This window comes from Rhea americana, unplaced genomic scaffold (genome assembly GCF_003343005.1).
Source record: "Rhea americana isolate MKP2758 unplaced genomic scaffold, rheAme1 scaffold_29, whole genome shotgun sequence".
In the NCBI taxonomy this organism is placed as follows: domain Eukaryota; kingdom Metazoa; phylum Chordata; class Aves; order Rheiformes; family Rheidae; genus Rhea; species Rhea americana.
Window position 1 is genome coordinate 631951 of NW_028186412.1, and position 19850 is coordinate 651800.

Sequence of the window (19850 nt, forward strand, 5' to 3'; positions counted from 1 at the left end):
CCGCGGTGCCGCGCTGGGAGCGCAGCGCCGCCGCGCAGCGCCGCCCGCGCTGCCCCCGCCCCCGGCGGCGAGACCCTTCGGCGGGTGCGGGGCCCTTCTCGGGCAAGTCACGGCCCCGAGCCGCTCCGCCGGGCGCGTTTCGCCGCGGTGCGGGGAGCAAGCAGCGCTTCCGAGGGCGCTGCCGTGCGTGCGGCGAGGCAGGAGGTCAGGCCGCGGCCGCGGGAGCGCCCGGCCCCGGTACGAGCTGCGTGGGCGTCCCGGCGGAGTCACGCAGCGCCCGCGCTCCGGCTCCGCCCGGGAACGCCGCCGGCTCGGGGCTTCCCTTGCCTGGCTCCTGCGTTTAGACCCGGGCCAACAACTGCTCCACCTGGCCTGGGACTGGCCTTGCCTGAAACCGGCTGGCGTGAGGTCCTGTGTTTTGCTGTAGCTAGCTTGTGAGGGAGGATGCAAAATAGGTAGGATCCGATCAGTTTTATTAAAGCATTTTGTGTTGTGCTCCCATGGGTGTGTTGTGCAAATTCCCAGATACCTGCTTTGGAATAAAATAGCCACGCAAACAGAGCCTGGGCATCCCTGATGCAAAATTTGTACAGTCTTTGGGGAGTGTACAGCCCAGAACAAGGCTGCATCCCGTGGCACCAGTCAGAACAGCGTGTGTTTCACAGTAACAGCTCAGGAGCATGAAGGCAAGGATGAGGAGGAGCTAATGCCAACCCTTTATTTTTATCACCTCCTTCCAAAGGTGTACACACAGTTCTTTTGCAGGCTAATGATGCATTCTTTGAAATTCCTATAAAATACATAAAAGATACGCAGTGCTGGACCTTGGGGAAATATCCTCCTTTGTCTCTTGCATAACCCCAACTCCTTCATGTTGCAACAAACATGCATGTGGGTTTCCAAGAACTGGTTATGTGAGCATTGGATTACAGCACATTCAGACCTACATTTGATCCTGCAAAGGTTGATTCTTAAGCGAGGCACCAGGTCTGTTGAAGCCCGGTTTGTGGATGTGCTATGTTCAGAGGAAGACATTATTGCTAACAGGAAAAAGGGATTTTTTGCTTAACCTTGAACAACTGAGGAAGAGTGGGTTATTATTTGGTACATAACAGTAGCATGCATCTGTTGAGAACAATGGGCTGGCACAGTTGGAAAAAATGGAAATTTTAATGTTTGTAAAATAACAGACAATGTTACCTTTGTTTCAGACCTCTCCAGGGCTTTTATTTATTCTTTATAGCTCAAATATCCCTACTGCATTTAAGAGGGTCAGCCACAGAATGTACATGTACCTGTAATACAAATCTCATGGATAATAAGGGAGGGTATTTCAAATAAAATCTTGGTTAGGAGTTTCGAACTTGCTGTGGGAATATGAAAGCAATGCTGTTGCTCATCAAGATAGGTAGCTGTAGGAATTCTCTCTCACAAGCTTTTGTAGAACTCAGCAAATCATCTTTCAAAACAACAACAAAAAATTGAATTGTAACTTTAAATCTTTAAGATTCACTTTTGCCAAACAGCAACTCACGTTTTGTGGTTTAATATATCGGTTTTAGGGCTAGAGATAGCTGGTTGCGGAGCTCCACTGCAAGTCCCTGGCCGCACAATATACAGCAAATACTGCCCCCGGTGTTTCAAAGACAGAAATACAGTAAGTCCATCCTTCAGCTTCTTAAAGTTTTGTCCAGAAAACTCTGTTGAATGCTACCAACCCCTGAATGCCAGTATCATTTTTGGACTGACAGGTTATCATTTTTCATATAAGCAAAGCCTTCTTAACATCAGTTGGGATATGTGTTACTCTAATAATAAATGCACATAATAAAACAGTAACATAACAAAGTAGCAGTCCTGAAAATGTATTACCTTTTTCTCTATTGACATTAATTTGTGACCTTTTAAAATCATACTGTAATCTTGCGTGAAGTGCCATCCTTGGGGTTCTTCTTCTGTGTGAACTCACTGCTGCTATTGAAGCTCTTAAGTCTCCTAAGGCTGCAGCCCCTTCCAGATCAGCAGAGCCCTATTTTGTGCTGGGTTCACAGCCGGGAATTCTCACCATAGAAGTCCCATTGTGTTAATAACTTTCCAAAAATGGAACAAAAAGACTGTACTAAACCTATGTCACTAACAGACTTGAGTACATGCTTAAATCGAGGCGCATACCCAGTTCATCTACAATCATATTAGCTCTATTGGAACTGAACATGCTTAATATCAAGCCTGTGCAGTTCTTTGCAAATTACGGCCTTGAATTTTCAGCCATTCCCATGATTTGTTTTTCAGTAAGGGTACTTAAACATTTTGAATGACTAGAGATATATTTATTTCCTGTGGTATTCCCAGCCAAACATACTGTTAGAACATAATGTGCAGTTTGCCTGGTAAATTGATTAATTTTGGAGTAAAGAGTCTGTCTACACCTGAGTAAGTTTTCTTAAGTTTTGGACACAAGGCTTATGCCTTACTACTGTGTGTAAACTGTAAAATAAACAATCTTGAACACAGCAGTTTTTTAATTAAGAATATGAACTCTACGGAGATCTAAAGAAACCGTGTCTCCATCCTATTTTACAAATAACAGCAAATAGATATAAAATCATGATATATATAATATATAAAAATATCTTATTAATATGTATATACACACACATACACACATATATATCMTTCATTGCCTAGAAAAATACCAAAATTCACATAACCTATTCAAGGAAGTGTAGCCAATGAGGGAGGTATTACCAGTTTTTTTAAACACTGGTTAACATATATCTCATATTTTTCCTTGGCTGGTAGATCATACTTTCTTACATTCTTTTGTCTCACCTCTAAGTACAGAATAGAAATGTATTTCTCAAAATGGAATCAGCAACTCTACAGTATATTTGTTTTGTGCTGAGTATTTCTCTTGGAGTGATACCGCTTTTACATGTGTTTAGCTAACACACCCACTCTGTTTATCTAGAAACACTTAAAGGAGGATAAAACTACAGGCCTTTATTTATTCAAATAAAAGTAAACTAGAAGAGCTAAGCATGGGAATTGCCTGTAACTGCCTGCTGAAATACTAGAAATAGCTGCTTTTTGAAACTGGAGAAGCCTTCATGTTCTAAAAAATGACGCTGTAAGTAAGCAACTACTAGCAAAGTTTACCATGCTACTTCTTGATCTGCTGATGACTTTCTTTCAAAAAAATGAAGGACAAGGAGAGAAAAAAAAATCACTTTTCACTCCTCCTTGTAAGAACTGGACACAATGTAGACTGAAAAGGGCCTTCTCTCCCAGGAGCATGTCAGTAGGGCTGATCTTGTGCATATACTCATACATGAATTTTATCATTATCATAGTCTCAGGTTATAGAGCTTAAACTAGAGCAATTTAAGCATTACAAGAACTACAATAACTTCCAAGTATGACCTTTTTTCACCTGCTCCAAGTCTAAGTGAATACTGATCTTTCTTTATTGTTCCATTAAGAAAGGTACTTTTATCTTACTTAGAGCTACTAATTCAAAAATTCACAGTATAGATGGTTTAAAATGTCCTGTCAGATCAAACATAAAATCATCTCACCTCCTACCTCAACTCTAAGTCTCTAATTTAGAAAAGGAAGTACAAAAGAGTGATCAGACTTCTCTCACCACTAGATATTTCCACAGAATTTTTCTATTATAAATATTTGTATTGCTCTTGGACCCAAAAGCCTCATTAGGTAAGAGTCCTCTTTGCACTAAATACTGTAGAAGGATTAGCATTTCCAGGCTTTTACTGAAAATTACTGAAATAGAAAATTACTGAAATAGAAGTAAGTGATGTCAATTCTAGGTATCTTCTTAGTCCAGATAGTGGTGTCATAGACAAAATTAGTAAACCTTCTCAGGCATTTTCTTCCTAGGACTTTGGTGACTCTGTTAGAGAAAAAAAAAAAAAAAAAAAAAAAAAAAAAAAAAAAAAAAAAAAAAAAATGCACACAGGGATATGAAGGAAGTAGGTAGCTTAGACTTTTTAGTTGAACAAAGAGGAGGTTAAGAGATGAGAAAGATGGTGTGGGCTGTGGTAGATATCCACAAATAAGTGCAATCAGTCACCAGAATAACTAGCCAGTTTTAATTTTTAAGCAAGATATATGTATTCTCAATATATTATCACTACTCAGCAAGTCAAAATTTTCCATTTTTTTTAATTTGGTAGTAATCAGTTCATACACTGTGAAGTAAGAAATTGATCATTCATCTTGATAGCAAAATTTTAAAATAAGAATGATGCATTCCTCTATAATTTTCAGAAAATACAGAACATAACAGAACTGAAGACTAGTTGGGATTGTCTGAGAGAGAGTACTCCATTATGTGGTACAAAAGCCATTCATTTCAAAACCATTTTCATTTGCAAGAATAAAGTTACACCAAACAGAATTGTTATTTTAGTACTCCAGGGAAGCCAACAGAGATTTAGTATGATACAGAGAYTGTTAACAGAAGGAAGTGGGGCATGAATGGCCTCAGCTTTCCTAAGGATGATGTGCTTGAGACTGATTCCTGAGTACATTTAAGTTGATGGATGTGTTTCCACCAACATTCCCCCCAAAAACAGAGATGGTGAAGGAAAAAACAGAAAACAGTTACTTGCAGCTTTGGTAAACACGGAGAAAGTTATACATAAAATTTCAGGATATATATATATATACATACACATAACTGAGAGTTAAGGTATGGAAAGCGTGTCTTCAATGTAAGTTTACGTGAGAGCGAATCTCAATCTGTTTACTGTGATTTTTCATCCTTGTTTGAAAATCTTGTGTATGTAATAAACTGTAATAAAAAGGAGAATATTAGCTCACCATGGTATCCTAAAAATCCACTGCTAAATTTCAACCTCTTAAAAATATAGAAGTAGTTTATTTCTTACAGTGAAAGCTAGCACATAAGTAGTGAATGACAAATCTAAATTACACCTCCAATAGAAAAAAACCAACAGAATTTCACCCTTGCAGCGTATCTGCCAGTAGCTGCCTAGCCATATCAGCATACAGTGTCTGTTCCTGGTAGAGTGGCATAATGAACACTGGGAGTTCTTATGGACAAATCAGTTAGAAAATAGACTTAATTAGTTTCACTTCTCAAAGAGCAATTTCTAAAAATCTAGAGTGCTAACTACATTTTCCCCTTTTACCAAGTTGCTCAGCCACAAAAGACTAGTAAGTGTATGTGCATACAGCAGGAGGTAAGAACAGTTCTGGACTGTTTTCAAAACCCCATGCCCAGTATCTCACCTAGGTTCTAATTAATTTTATATACAGCATAAACAAAATTATTTAACTCTTTCTAACTCTTCCAAAAGCTACTTCCCTGGCCACTAAAACTTTGCTTTTGAATTCATGCAACTCAGGTAGGCCATGCATCACAGTCCTGAGTACCTTTTACTTTCTGATGTCAAGATACACTGGAAGAATTCTTGCTTATCTTGCATGGCTACATCCATCCATTCTCTTACTTTTTCCCTTACTGCAAGTTGTTGCCAGAATGTTTGCAGAATACAATTTGATGTTTAAAATCTCAGTAAGTTGCCCCAGCTGCTTATCAGAGACAGCACAGTAGACTAAAGTACTCATCTGGATGGCTAAGCCAGACTTGGTCTGTATGATGCTTAGAAAGTGACTCATCACCTGCTCTCTAAGAAAGGGGAAAGACTATTTGTGCTGCAAATGTAGGCAGGACTGCAGAGTACTTCCTCTGTTGTTTTCCAATGTTCTGTACTGATTCCTAAGGGGGAAATAAGGCTTTACACTTGGGTCTTTTCTATCATAACCATCATTCCAAATGCTTGGACTTGCTTGCAAATTTATAACATGCAACAGGGAAGATAAGATGCAAGTCATACATTCTTGTATAATATAGTTTTACAGTTTCAAATAGTCCTACTTCAAAAGGTCTCAGCATCTCTCTTCTCTGCACTGTAGCTCAACGTAAATAAGCAGAAGTTTTATTTCAAGATAAACAGATATTTAGATGTGATTTTTTTAAGTAAAAAGGGAAAATTAAAGTGACATATGCATTAYGACTAGAAGAACTGATTCATTAAAACTTCAAGTTACTTTTGACACACATGAAAAAAGAGATACAGCATATTCTTAAACAGTAATTTACACACATACAGAATTAAGTATAATACAGCCTAAAAGGAATCTTGATGATCATGCAGGGATGCTGGGCCGTTCAAATTTTTACAAAACCTCTTCTAAAGGGCTGCATGACTACTCAATCAATTTTCTCTTCTTGGAAACTATCTGCATCATTCATGTAGTTTTCAAGATCATCGTATCTCTGCAAATAAAATAAATTCTGTATTATTTTATCCAAGTTTAATAATGGAACTGCTTTGTGTTTTACCTGCTTTGTGTTTTATGTGTTTATGTGTACATAAACAGTAATGCAACAACAGTTCAGAAGCAAATACATGTGAAAGCTTGCTAAATACAACTGTATTCCGTGTTGTCTTATAGTAATTCATGAAGTATTTTTGAGTAAGTAAAAACACTTGGAACAGAAAGAGCGGAGTAAAATATTTTTGCTGTGCCTCGTGTTAAATTTTTCCAATCATTGTTGCATTTGTCATGTTGCTGCTTTTACATGGGACAGCAGCCTGCCTGTCACAGCCCAGAGACTGTGCAGCTGCATACAAGCTTAATGTTGTAAGTCAACAACATCTATGTGAAAATCATGGCATAACACTGTTTAAGAGACTAGGCCAGCATAGCTGGATGAATGGTTAAACTAAATTTTATTATCAAAACCTAACAGTTCAAAATTGATTGACCAACTAAACCAGAAATTTTATTTCAATCAGCTTCCTTTTATCTACTGCAAAAGGATAAATCAAGTAACTCAGTCATACCTTCTGAATCCATCCATTGCCTTCCAAATGGCTGAAAAGCCGATCCACTGTGTCTTTGACTGGTTCATCCTTAACACCGTCCAACTCAGCAACGGAGCTGCAATCCAAATACAGCTTGTATTTGAAGTGCTTCAAATTATGATAAACCCTTGTACGATTTGCACATACTGTGCCAACCTTCAAAACCTAGATGAAAGTGAACAAATTTTCTTGGAACAGTGATTATGTTGACAACCTGAAGAATGGCTAAAGTCACTCTAGTAAGATTTTTTGAATAATGAAATAAACAGAATGACACTACATAAAAAATGGCATAAAAATGAAGTAAAAACATGCAGTTTTCACAGTAATGGCAGAACTATTTTTGAGCAAGCAGACAGCTGGCAAGCCTATGCAATGGCAGCTTATCAGCAATGTTTTCTTGCAAAACCTGTACACAACTATGTTTATAATTGGTAGTCTTTCATCTTTGTAATTTCCTGGTGGAGCTTTGTAACAAAATCACTAGCATTTTAGAAAACTGTGAAAGCAGAGGAAGTGAAATTATTTGATGATTTTTGTTTTATATGTAATACTTTACATGTAATACTAGGGACATAAAACAACAACTCTAGCATTTTGTAGACTAAATAATATACAGTCTGGCTTTAATAAAAATAAAAGATGAAAACACAGGTTTTATACAATGCAAATGTTAGTTTGTAACAGACTCGGAAATCTATTCAATAATGCTGCCGAAACCAAAGCTGCTCCATCTCCCAGTTATTACCAGTTTTAATTCCACAACCTTCATGCAGAAGATCGAGCTGCTTTATTTAACAGTTTTCTTTATAGCAGTGTTTATAGATAAAGAAATGGTAAAAATGCATGTAAATGCACAACTGGAGCCTGGATTACATAGATACATAATCAGCAGTAACATTAAATACAGGCAAGTATTTGGACGTATTTTAAATTCAGATTTTATAGAAAGATGTCATGCAGTGAAGGTCTTTACTTTAAAATACTTAATAGTATATTGGTTACAAGAATCCTCTGCAATCTTAAGTCTTCACTAAGAATCTGTGAAATTGGGGATGTGGGGAGGGAAATGGAGCCAAAGTTCATGTGTATGTAAGGACATCTTGCATTTCACAGAAATAAGTTTTGTGCCATTTCCACAAGAGAAGTACAGACAATGGCAAATCAGAAGAGGAATCCGTCCCCTGTAAATGACCCAGAGGTGTACTGATTACTACTTCAACCCATAGATACAACAAAGCCTATCAGGTAAGAAATCTGCATCTGGCTGGGTTTTGGAGGTCAGGTTTCCTCTTCCCCTTCCTCTCCCCCCTCCAAACAACAAAATTAGTATGTCGGCATAAAGAAATTCAGTTCTTGATACACACAGTAAAAGCTTATCCTTCAAGGGCGGCCTTGTTTTAGATTGTTTTTGTGTTGTGTTGTTTTTGTGACTACTTGTACCTGAGAGGCAGGTAAATGACTAAAGATCAAAGATCTTTGATCAGTAATGCAGGGTGTGATTTGATTGCTATTTTAGATTTAACTAATCATATTACATGCTTACCTATAGTACATATTGCAAGATTTTCTCTTCTGAACCACATGGTGGTACCTTTTATTGCTGCCATAGGTAATAATCTGAATAATTTTTTAAACTATAAGCAGGTTACATTTTAATCAATGCTTATACCCCAAATTTTCTGTAAGCTTGTAATGCATGACCAAATGTTTGCATCAGTAAGCAGTTCCATAAAACACGTGACCTATTTGTACAACCTAGCACTGACAGTATCTATTTTCTTGGCAATGGCAATAACAGAAAAACATAGTTTACAAAAGAATTCTGATCAATTCTTAAATATATTAACCAGTAGCTAGCTGATACAAACAGGTGTAATATCATCAAAGTCAACGGAAACAGGCTTAAGAAACTTTTAATCTAACTGACAGTAAATGGCTATTAATTGAAAGTTAAATTGGTTTGAGATCAAAAGTTGCTACTACTATTGTTCAACTCTCTGATGATTACATATATGTACCTAAATGCAGCCTCGCTTTATAGTCGCACTAGAACTGAAAAGCTAAGGCTAATGATTAGCGCTATAGGTACCTCTGAGGTGCAAAACCTGCCAACCAAATACATAACCTTGACTTATTCATGTTTCCAGAAGTACCATTTCAAATACTGAAAGAATCAACTGAACTGTGGTGTTTCATAGAGCATTTGAAAACTTAAGTGTCTCAAGCAATGAGGTGTGGTATTTGGAACATTATTTGACCTAAAATATCAGCTACCATTCTGCATCAGACTGCAAGTCTGCCTGGCTCAGTTCTTCCTAAGTATCTCCTGCTGGCTATTTTCAAAAGGAAGAAAGTACAAGAGGCAGAACAAACAAAGAATGATCATTACTAGCACTCAACAGTTAAGATATTCTGTATCATTCTGCCTATCATATTCTACAGCATGGAAGAAACTTCTCCAAGAACCTGTCTACGCTGTTTTGGGACCCACTTGTACTTTTGGCCTCCGAAGCATCCTGTGGCCATGAGTTTCATCGTTTATTTATGGACTAGGTGTAAAGGGCTTCCAAATTGGAGAAGTGCCAGAGGAGAACAGTTAAATACCATATAATCTTATTATGTATTGTGCTTTTAAAGCAAGAAAGATTGTCTAAAAATACAACACTATTTTAGAATGTAGCTTTGGAAAGAATCTCAGTACTGTGCTCATTCTAATTTTTTCCCTTCACATTTCTCAGTGACTGTATCCTAACGCTTAACTTATCTGCTCAAGCTGGCTGCACCAGCCAAAGTTGTGTTAAATCACTTCATATGGAATGAAGGAGCATAGCCTGACAGTAGTACAAAATGTAACAACTGAATTCATGTCCGTTAAACATAGATGTAAGGGGAAATAGAACTCTAAGACTGAGAACAGAAAACACAATCCACAGTACAGGTCACACAGGCACAGAAAAGTGTATGAACACCTATAATTGAACTGTTCAATTCTCTCTGGCCATGGAGGGATCAGAATTGGCAGCTGTGCACAGAACAATCACTGGAAACCTACGCAAAATTGGAACAGCTGTTTCTCTTCAGGCCTACTGGCAAGGCAGAATACTTCAGAGAGGAGAGAAAAGGAAAACTTCAGGCAGAAGAGGAGGGCTGGAGGTCTGTTTTTGCTCTCTCCCCARCAACTTCTCTCAAGTATTTTCAAATAAAAATTTAGAAAGAGTCCAGCCATATATTTCCATTCAATTTGATCTGACAGTGCTGAACTGTCTTCTCTTTCAGTTATTTACTTGAAGTGCCAGTTTCATGTAACTCCACTTAACCTTTTCCCCCCCTCCTTTTTTTCTAAATTGGAAGGACAAGTTGATCAATGCATTGCCAGCAGAACTTCAAAGACTACTTAAGAACAGTACCTTTAGCTGGCTAAATTACAGGTCATTACAGGAATATGAACATTACATAAGAAAGTCTCTACTAAATATTACTGCAGAGTGCTCTCTCTCCTCTGGGTCTGTTCTACAGCCTCAATATTGAGTATGCACAAAGGTGGCATCCCACCAGATGCTGGGATATACAGGGTAAAAATGCTCTTCTACTGAGAAGACAAAGATGATCGAGCAAGTTACTTCAAAACTGAATAGGACATTTCGAGGTTTTTTCAAAGAGCAGAATAACCAGTGTTTTATGAGGGATAAAATTTGCATAGCAGTGAGTACATTTTTGCTGTTATTTCTGGGGTTAAACTGGAAGTTGTGTAAAGATTAAATTCTTATGCTATTTCACTTACTATTTCTGTTTAAGTGAGGCACACCTTTCCCATGAAAATCTAATTTATAAATTAATGAACTATATTAGAGACCCAAATGTAAGGAAGAACAATGACTGTACAAATGCACAATGTGTACAATGTACTGCAGTATCAATAGTAGCGAAATTTCAAGGCAACTCTGCCTCCCCACATCCTAAGAACTTAATGTTTTCCTGTAACAAGTAAAGGGGAAAGCCTTACTGGGATATCCTAACGCTATTAATTTTCAAGCACACGCAGACTCATCAAAATAGAGTACTAGCAAATAGTACTCAGAAGTTTCTGTAACCTCTTTAAGAAGAATGGTAACACAGATTTTTCTAGGTAATGCATTGCACACAGAGGCTAATATGACGACATAATGATTATCACACTTATGTTCCTCAGATCTCTTATAAGAATATTCACAGGGATGTAAAATAGGCTTCAGCTTCATTAAGGAGAGTTTCACCTTATTGTTATGCGAAAAGTACAGTTACACCTCATTCCAAAATGTGCTGTGAATGTATCTTGTGGTGACACTTTTTCTTCCTTCCCTAGGAAATGCTATGAAGTACTCCAGCTGTACTCAGAAATTCTTGCTCCCAAATCAGAGGATTTCATCTTCTACACATCTTGAAAGGGAAGACACTCATAACTTGGATACGAACTTGAGATACAATTGGAGAAGTATTTTGTCTTTGTCAAATAGTGTGTATTTTATCGTAAGAGGTCATGAATTACATTATTAGGAAGGTCATATGTACAGATAATCATTACAACTACTGGTGGCTGTATATGTGAAATGAAGGTCCCTAAATCTTAAGAACACTTAAGATCTTAAAATTCAGGATCTTCAGAAGTCTCAGTTATGAAATAAAGCAAAACTGACTGTTCATTCCTCTATAATGATTGCCTAGTGCAACATTACCTAACAATCTGAAAGATGTTTTTCACTCAGAAGGAAAAAAAAAAATCAATTCACAATGTCTTGGTAAAGACAACTGACTGAGAGAAAGATGCAAGATTATCTAAACAGAAATGTTTTCCCATTTGGACAAGTTGTTCTGATAATGCAGCAATGAAGAAAAGGCCCTAATAGAACATACTGTAATAGGCACATGTCTTCTCAAAAGGAGATTAACAATTTCCAGTTAATGCAACTGAGATCTCAAGATACTTGTCTTGAGTGCACAGCTACATGGGAAATAGCAGACATGAAAATGTCTAAGGAAGGAAGCAGTAAATCCTGACAAGGCTGCACTGGGACTATTAGAATGACAATGGCATTACTATGCTTAATCCTGGGTAAACAAAAGCAGATGAAATGCACATAAAGGCTCCAAATGCTAGAGCAGTAGGCACAGAATTAGAACAAAGCTTATTTATAGCAAAGTAGAAAACAGAATCATTCAATGGAGATGGTGGTCCACTATACAGAAGGTTACTTCTGCAACACTTCTGAAAGCTGATCAATGCAAGGCTCCTGCTAAGAAAGCCTTAAGGGCATTATAGGCACACACAAAGGTGAAGGGCTTTCCAGTAATGTAATTTAAATGAAAAGGCATTCTGATATTTAGAAAAGATGTAAGCCTAAAGCAAATATCATTCCTGATTTAAAGCATCAAACTCCTGATGCAAGGAGATAGGATCTATTTAAGACTGGGAAAGAAAAAAGTCATAGTATTTCTCAGGTATTTGGTGAAAACCAGGAATGTGAGGCATGTTCAGAGCATCATCTAGTTTCTTTAGTACAATAGCTAGTTTTGCTAAGATACGCATCCTCTATTAACGTTCTCTGACAAAAATCTTACTTTAGAAGTAACTGATGAGTGCTTGTATTAGAATTTAAGTTAGCATGTCAATCTTCATGTGTGCTGTTAGCCTGGTTGACAGATGTTTCAGACTGCCTCCTCATGCACCTCAAAAGGAGGAGTATACTGAGTCATGTATATGTGTAGGATGCTATTTATGTAGAGTTTTCTTCTTACTCTTGATAAGGCTCAGAATGCAGATTTGAAACAGAAGAAAAATTGAGGCAAATGCCTCAACTGAATTGAATGCTATCACATTTTTGAAACTCTTAAGGTTCTGCTCATGGTTGTATATACTTGTTACTATTCCCTGCAATACAAGTACATGTGCTGTATAGGTACCAACACTAGGTGGCAAGAATGGGGAAGAAAAAGCACCCCAATCCTTGTGATGAAGGCAAAAAGAAAGGCCATAGAAACATATCAATTTTATTTTCATAATAAATATTAGGTTTACTATAGAATACTTTTCACAATCTCTATTTCTTCAGCAGGGGATAAGGGGAAGGCAGAGGAACACCTCTATTCTTACTTCTACATTTCACAGGAACTTTATAGCTTCATAACCTACTCCCTAGCCAAATCAAAGACTATACTCCTCAATACCGCAAAATGGTCCTCATATTTGAGAGCTGAATAGGAATTCAGACACAGAAGTATATTAAATTAACCCTTGCCTCTAACATTATATTAGATGTGATGACAAAATTTCTATTATTTGTACGATTTTCTATAACACTAGATAAAGTTTAAAAATCATTACATAGGGTGCATGTCTGAAGTTACCTGTTTGTCATGTGACATGAAGTCATCTGCTTCCAAAGTTTGACTGTTATAAAGCTTTCCAGACAGCAACACATCAAACTTACAATATCGATTCAATTCACAGGCCTGACAAGACATACTTTTTGAATTTTTCATAATTATACGAACATCTGGGTAACAATCCACACGCTCCTGAAAAAATTTTCAAATAACATTAAAGAATCTCTACAGTTACAGATTGACAAATGCCTGAACATGTTGCTAGCACGCTTCATTCCCACGAAATTAGTACAAGAGACCAAAGGGAATCAAATCTAAAGTCTTTGGGAATTCCATTGTGAATATATAGCTTTTCAGTCATTTTCCAACACTGCACCCAGTTCTACTTCATTTAATTTATTCATTCTTCTCCAGAATTAAAAACAGTTTCTGCATCCAAGCACTTTTCTTTTTTTTAATAAATATCTTTATTAGTTGGTCTACTTCACATAAATATACATCTCTATCCTAACCATACTGCATTATTACAGTGATCCTTAGATCATGACAGCTAGAACACTAATACTATTCTATTAATTCACATACAATGACTAGACTACTGTATATTGTCTTCATATTTTTGAGCTTGTAGAAGATTCATTCTAACATACTAATGTATCTTTGGGGATGGGGAGCAATTTTGCTATAACAGTATGTCACAACAAATTCTCAAAAAACTTCTACACCTCTACTGAAGTTAGCAGGAGAAGCGTTCAGGTAATGAAGAAAAGATCTCAGTTACCTGTATGTTTATCTGATTATAATCACATAAAATACTTCTGATATTTGTAAGTATAAGAACAAGTTACCTAAGGTAAAGAGCAATGAGTCTGTAATAGAAAAAATTTTTTAAAAAAGAAGAAAGGATATGTAATTATGGTGATTATTATATCTTTACTGAGAATTAGGGAAGAGCATGGAAATATCTGTCAGCAACAGTATGATCAAGAGCACACTTCACTGATTAAAGCACAAGCTACATACCTTGTATCGATCTTTCCAGCGACTTCTAGATATCAAGTTCTCAAGACGAGGCTGAATGAAGCGGTCATCCAAATAATGAAGTGAAGTTAACATATCTTGTGCGTACCTCTTTTGTCTTGTTCCATCTGTTCAATGAGAGTCATTAATGATTTCCTGATCATCTTAGATTGTACATATTTCTTCAAAAACATTTTCAGGGCATTATGATTCTACACATGAAAAACTATGAATGACTTTAACGGTTACTACTGAATACAATCATTTAAACGATCCATGTATCTTCAGTAAACAGATATATTTAAAAGTCTGTATCACAAGAGATACATGAATAATCTCTACAATCAAGGTCAAAGTGAAAAGAAAAAAAGCTTTCATCCCAAATGCAGAACCATTTGCTCAATCTCATTCAAAAGCATGCAAAAGAAAAAAAATGTTCTTGCCTTTTTATCCAGTTTATAAAGGGTGTTTATGATGTACAAGGTAGGAGGTTGTAATCAGTGAAAAAACCTGCTCTGAGCTGCTTTCCAGTAGAAATTTTGACAACTTTTTTAAAACTTTCTTTACTTGTAAGAAACACAGAGACTAAAGTTTGAACTTCAATAGCACCATTAGATGCCTGCAGTTAGGCAGCATAAATACTTCCAAATACACAAGCTAAAGAAATAAATGAGAATAAAGATGACTAAAATTACCATTAATCCACAACTATCTCCCAAATATTGCTAGATTCCAGGAGTTAAACATAGGTTTCACAGGTTTAGGCCAATTCTCATCAATATATACTGTCCAGGGCTTCAGCATGTACAGACATGTAAATTAAGTCAGTTACCTTCCCTAGTCCTTTAGCAATGCTGTTATCAAAGAAACAAAACCAAGGACCACTAGCAAGTGGTCCAGCTTTCTATATAAAAACAACTACTTGTAACCACCATAATTAYAAACTTTTTTTTCAAATATACCTTGCACATACAATTTCAGCATGTACTATACTATACAACAGCTATACTGAAATGTTGAGGATGCTGTGCTAGACCATAAACCAATCAAAATAAACAAATTCACGTTAAACAAATTCACAATAAAAAGCAAGTCTGAACTGTAATGCTAAACTAGCTGCTCTTAATTCAAACAAACTTGTTTACTTGGAGGATTCAGAAAAAAAAATCTATTGTGTGTTCTGGAAATATGTCACTGTAATGCTAGGTTATGCTCATAGTACATAATATTCTTCAGAAAGGTACAGACTCCAACTCACCCTATTGCCAAGGTAGAAGTAGATCAGCTACAAGTTGTTAGTCTTGTATATCAGATACAATTTAAAATAGAGAAAAGCTATTATAACAGAAATCTAGTCACAAGATTTTATAACTAAATTTACCTATTGCTCTTTATAATCTTGTTTTCATTTGGTAAAACAAAACAAAACAAAAAACATCTGAAAGAAATAGTAGTGGTAGATGAAAGACATTTTTAACTCCAAGAACAAATATTTCAGTAGTAAGAGTTTAATTTGTAGTGTGTACTTCAGTTTCTCTATTCCCACTTATTTCTTGATAACATCAAAACTCCCCTCTTTAGCATCCAGCTGACTCCTTCCACAATCTGACACTGACAGTCTGCTCACTAACCCTATCTCTAATGTGCTTCTGAAGATACGTGTAAAGTTGCCATTCAGTATCACTAGGTCAAATGCCAAAAACATCTCCTCAGCAAGAACAAGCCACTGAGTACTGGTTGTAGCTGAAATGTATTTGCTTTATCTCTATTTGCTTGTATCAAAATACAAATGTTTAGAAAACAACAGATTCAAATATGCGGTAATCTTCGTAACTAAAATTATTTATTTTCCATCGAATTCCTCTGAAGAAGTTATGAAGCACGTGACATTCTGAGAAATCAGTTGAACTCTGCATAGTTCTCAGAGATACATACTTTGAAATTAATTGCTCCTTCATCTTGGAACTGTTACTACCAATCAGTAACACAGAAACACTTCCTTACCTCTCAGAGTAACCTCTAGGCTAAAAAGAATCAAGTCCATATACTTTTTCAAGATTACTCTCTCAATTTTAGATAGATTTTCCCAAGGCTACATAGATAAAACTAAGAACAGACCTCAAGAATTTTCACAATGCCACACTCTACTAATGAGGCACATCTTTTCCAAGAATAACTGCCTTTGTTCATATAACTTTACATGCACTATTGTATTATTTAGTGCAATATACTTACCATATAATGAGTTCAGAAAAGTGTCATCAATTGCATTTATGAGGAAAGCCTTTACTACTCTTTGGAAATGTACATAATGATCACAGCGAGATACTGGGAAGAAAGCAATAAAGTTAGACAAATGTTAGCAATAATAAAAATCCTGTAAAATAATTACTTTTTTATTATTTTAGAATTTTAAAAACTTTAAAATATGGATTTCAAAATAATATATAACACCTATACCCTTATTTAAATACTGCTTTTCACCTCAATGATCTTAAAGAATTTCAGCATATCCTAAAGTTACATATGTCCTTTCACCAGGAGGCATGCACAATATGAAATTTTTACCATTAAATACTGTAGGAAGATAATTGTTCAGATAACTGCAGAAAATACTCAAATCCAGAGATTATTTCCTTTTCCCTAACTTTCTTTCAAATAAACACATCTCTGCAGTTTAGCTGAAATTAGCCAATGGATTCAAAATCTCCCAGAGGTCTCTGCTCCTAGAGTCTCACTTCCATAAAGTCAGCATAAACAAACAAGCCCCATAAAACCCAAACCTAAAACTCACGATAAAGTGAGTTAATGCTAAACCCAACTAAAACAGCAATAAGAATTTTAGGTCACTCCCCAGAACAGAATTCAGTCAGCATTAAAAGAGCTTAAGTGTATCACAATATAGAGGATGATCATTTCACATCTCAACAGGAATGATTACATTGTGGGCAACCTACTTCACCCTAAATCAGACCAACTCAAAAATCTGTGTAATAGTTTTTTTGCTCCCGTAAATTATATTCTGCCTTTATTAAGCTTATAAGGACTGTAAAAGTTTACTGAAAGGCTTTATTTTGTATTGGAAGTATTCTGCTTTCCACAGTAATTTCTGCTTTTAAGCTACAAAATAATACTGTGTTGTAGGTATGGTATTTACAATATATAAATATGTTTTACAGCAATACAATTGAAATAAAAATACAGAATTGTCACTTATTTTAATCTTACAGTGCGGGACGTAGTATGCCAGCAACTGGCTATTTGATAAATCTAGTTCTTTCTGTTGTGGCTGGTTTTCACTCTTTAGATCTTCTGTGTCATCATCATCTTCCTCTTCATCATCATCATCAACTATAAAATCTTTCATGCTATCACTGTCAGTTTCACTACCTTCTGTTGGTGTGAGGGACAAATGAGAGAGTGGTTCCTCTTCTATTTCTACTTCAGCATTAGAATCCTAATTGAATTTAAAAAAGGATTTCAAAAGTAAATTAAGTATTTTCAGCATTTGCACTTTATAAGGTCAGGAATCTTGTCTAGTATCTTTTTTGATCAGCTGTTCGATCAACAAGAAAAAAATATAGTTTCAGTATTACATAATTCTGTACTAATGAAGGTTACTTTCAGCTTTAAATCACTCATCTTTGTATACCTTCAGTCTATCTGTAGGAATTAAGCTACCTTAAAATCTCTAAATTACTTCAATGGGTATCTTGCTTCTTGATAAATATTATTTGATAAACCTTTCACATATCTCTTCTTTATGGAAAAAGGAAGAAGTAATGTTAGAGATGTTTTTTTCTTTCTGACTATATAGAAAGACAGACCCCTACATACTAAGCTGCTTAGTCATCTGAATGCCTGAAAAAGCAAATACAAGGAAATTCTTAAATCCCCAGTGATAAAAGTTAAACTCAAGTTATAGTATCAGCAAACACCACTCTTATCATGTTAGTGTAAGAAAATTGTTAAAATATGATGGAATTACTAAATTTGTCATGAATAAAAACCAATAAAAATCCCACTGACTGCTATCTATTAGCCTTCTTCCCCCACATTCAGTACTTTCACTAAATGAATTTCAAAGATAAAATCCAAACCTCAGAACATTCACTATTATAGGATGTCCGAGTAGCTCTTTCTCTTGCAAGTTCTTTCAGTTTTGCTAACACTTGTTGTTTCCTATTAACAGAAATATTTTCTTCAAGGCAGGTTTTATCAGGTTGCTGTTCTTGAGAACTCTCATCTTCATCCATTATACACTGGCGTTTAGCAAAAACTTTTCTAACAAGGATATCACTGTCCTCACTGTCATCACTGTCATATAGTATAGAAGCGCTTGAGCTTTTACGTTTCCCAGGTGTGATGCGCTCATCGTCAGCATCCTCTGTTACTGCTCCATTACAGCTTTTCTCCTCATGATCTGAAAGGCTATTCTTCACAATAGTTTCATCTTTTTCATCTACTTCCGCTTCTGATGTGACAGAGCCTTCATCATCAGAGGCAAATGAGGATTCTTCATCACTGTAAAGCAAGATGAGCTCCCTTTTAGTGCGTCTCCAATCAACTCGGGATTTGGATGCCACTTCAGTCCCTCCTGTCTTCTTCCTTGTTTCGTATCTTTTGACAGCTGCTTTTATCTCCATTGGAAATCTGTGACAATATACCAAAATATACAAACTAGTAAACTAATGCACCTATTTTATCATGGTATTCCAAAAAAGCACAATAGCATTGATTTTTTATTACATACACCTATGATTTAACAATATTAACAGAGTTTTGCATATCAAACAAAACTGAGCAAGTATGATAATTTCAAGAAAGCACACAGCTTATCCAAAATACATATAAGAGCAGAAGTGCTCACCCTCAGCCCGAATGAARTGGAAAAATCACGACTGAAGTGCAGCTAGAGACCCCAATAGCCCCTCCAACCCTGTCGGCTTACACCGAGGCAGAGAGCAGGACAGACACCATCCCGCGCCACCTAACCGGGCTATCCCTGGACACCCCGCCGGACCCGATGCGGCAGAGAGGCCCTGAGACGAGCCGCGCCCAGCTGTCACAGCCCGGCCGGGCGCGGCCTGCTCCCGGCTCTCCAGAGCGGGCCGGGCCCGGGCCAGCAGAGCCCGTCCGCTTKCCCTGCTGCCAGCCGCTACTGCAGCCGCTACTGCAGCCATGGCCGCCACGGCACACACGAAGCCGCCCCCACCCCCGCCGCAGCAGCTCGCGCAGCAGCCGTTACTTTGGCCGTTAACGGCTCCCGCCGTCCCGCGCCCGAGCCGCCGGAGGGGAGGGGAAGCCACCGCCCCCACGCGCCCCGCGGGTCGCGATTGGCTGCCTTCCCCTGTCACTCATTCCAGCGCGCGTGTTTACGGAAGTGCACGAGCGCCGCGGCTGGGAGGGGGTCACGTGGTGTGCTTAGCGCCTGCCGGCAGGCGAGTCTGCGCGCGGCGCTGGAGATCCTGAGGCCGAGGGTTCGAGTCCTCCCTCCTCCACCGCCCGCCTCGAAGAGCGCGCCTCAGTTTCCCTTAGGGCAAAGCC

The 19850-nt window shown here is 37.4% G+C and overlaps 1 protein-coding gene and 1 long non-coding RNA gene across 3 annotated transcripts; one reads left to right on the forward strand and one right to left on the reverse strand.

Annotated features, from left to right (window-relative positions):
• Positions 1-247: 247 nt before the first annotated feature.
• On the forward strand, positions 248-13311 carry LOC146593528 (uncharacterized). Its single transcript, XR_014896352.1, has 3 exons — positions 248-1657; positions 8037-8168; positions 11266-13311. It is a non-coding gene; the product is annotated as an uncharacterized LOC146593528 (long non-coding RNA).
• On the reverse strand, positions 5887-19626 carry CCDC82 (coiled-coil domain containing 82). Of its 2 annotated transcripts, XM_085309010.1 has the most exons (8): positions 19552-19626; positions 18404-18956; positions 17532-17760; positions 16539-16631; positions 14307-14431; positions 13305-13475; positions 6900-7085; positions 5887-6328 (listed from the first exon to the last, which is right to left on the reverse strand). In XM_085309010.1, the coding sequence occupies exons 2-8, from the start codon at positions 18947-18949 to the stop codon at positions 6263-6265; spliced, it is 1416 nt and encodes a 471-aa protein (XP_085165136.1). In that variant the 5' UTR covers positions 18950-18956; positions 19552-19626; the 3' UTR covers positions 5887-6262. The 2 variants fall into 2 exon arrangements, with proteins under 2 accessions (XP_085165136.1, XP_085165137.1); XM_085309011.1 differs by lacking the exon at positions 13305-13475.
• Between the last annotated feature and the right edge of the window lie 224 nt (positions 19627-19850).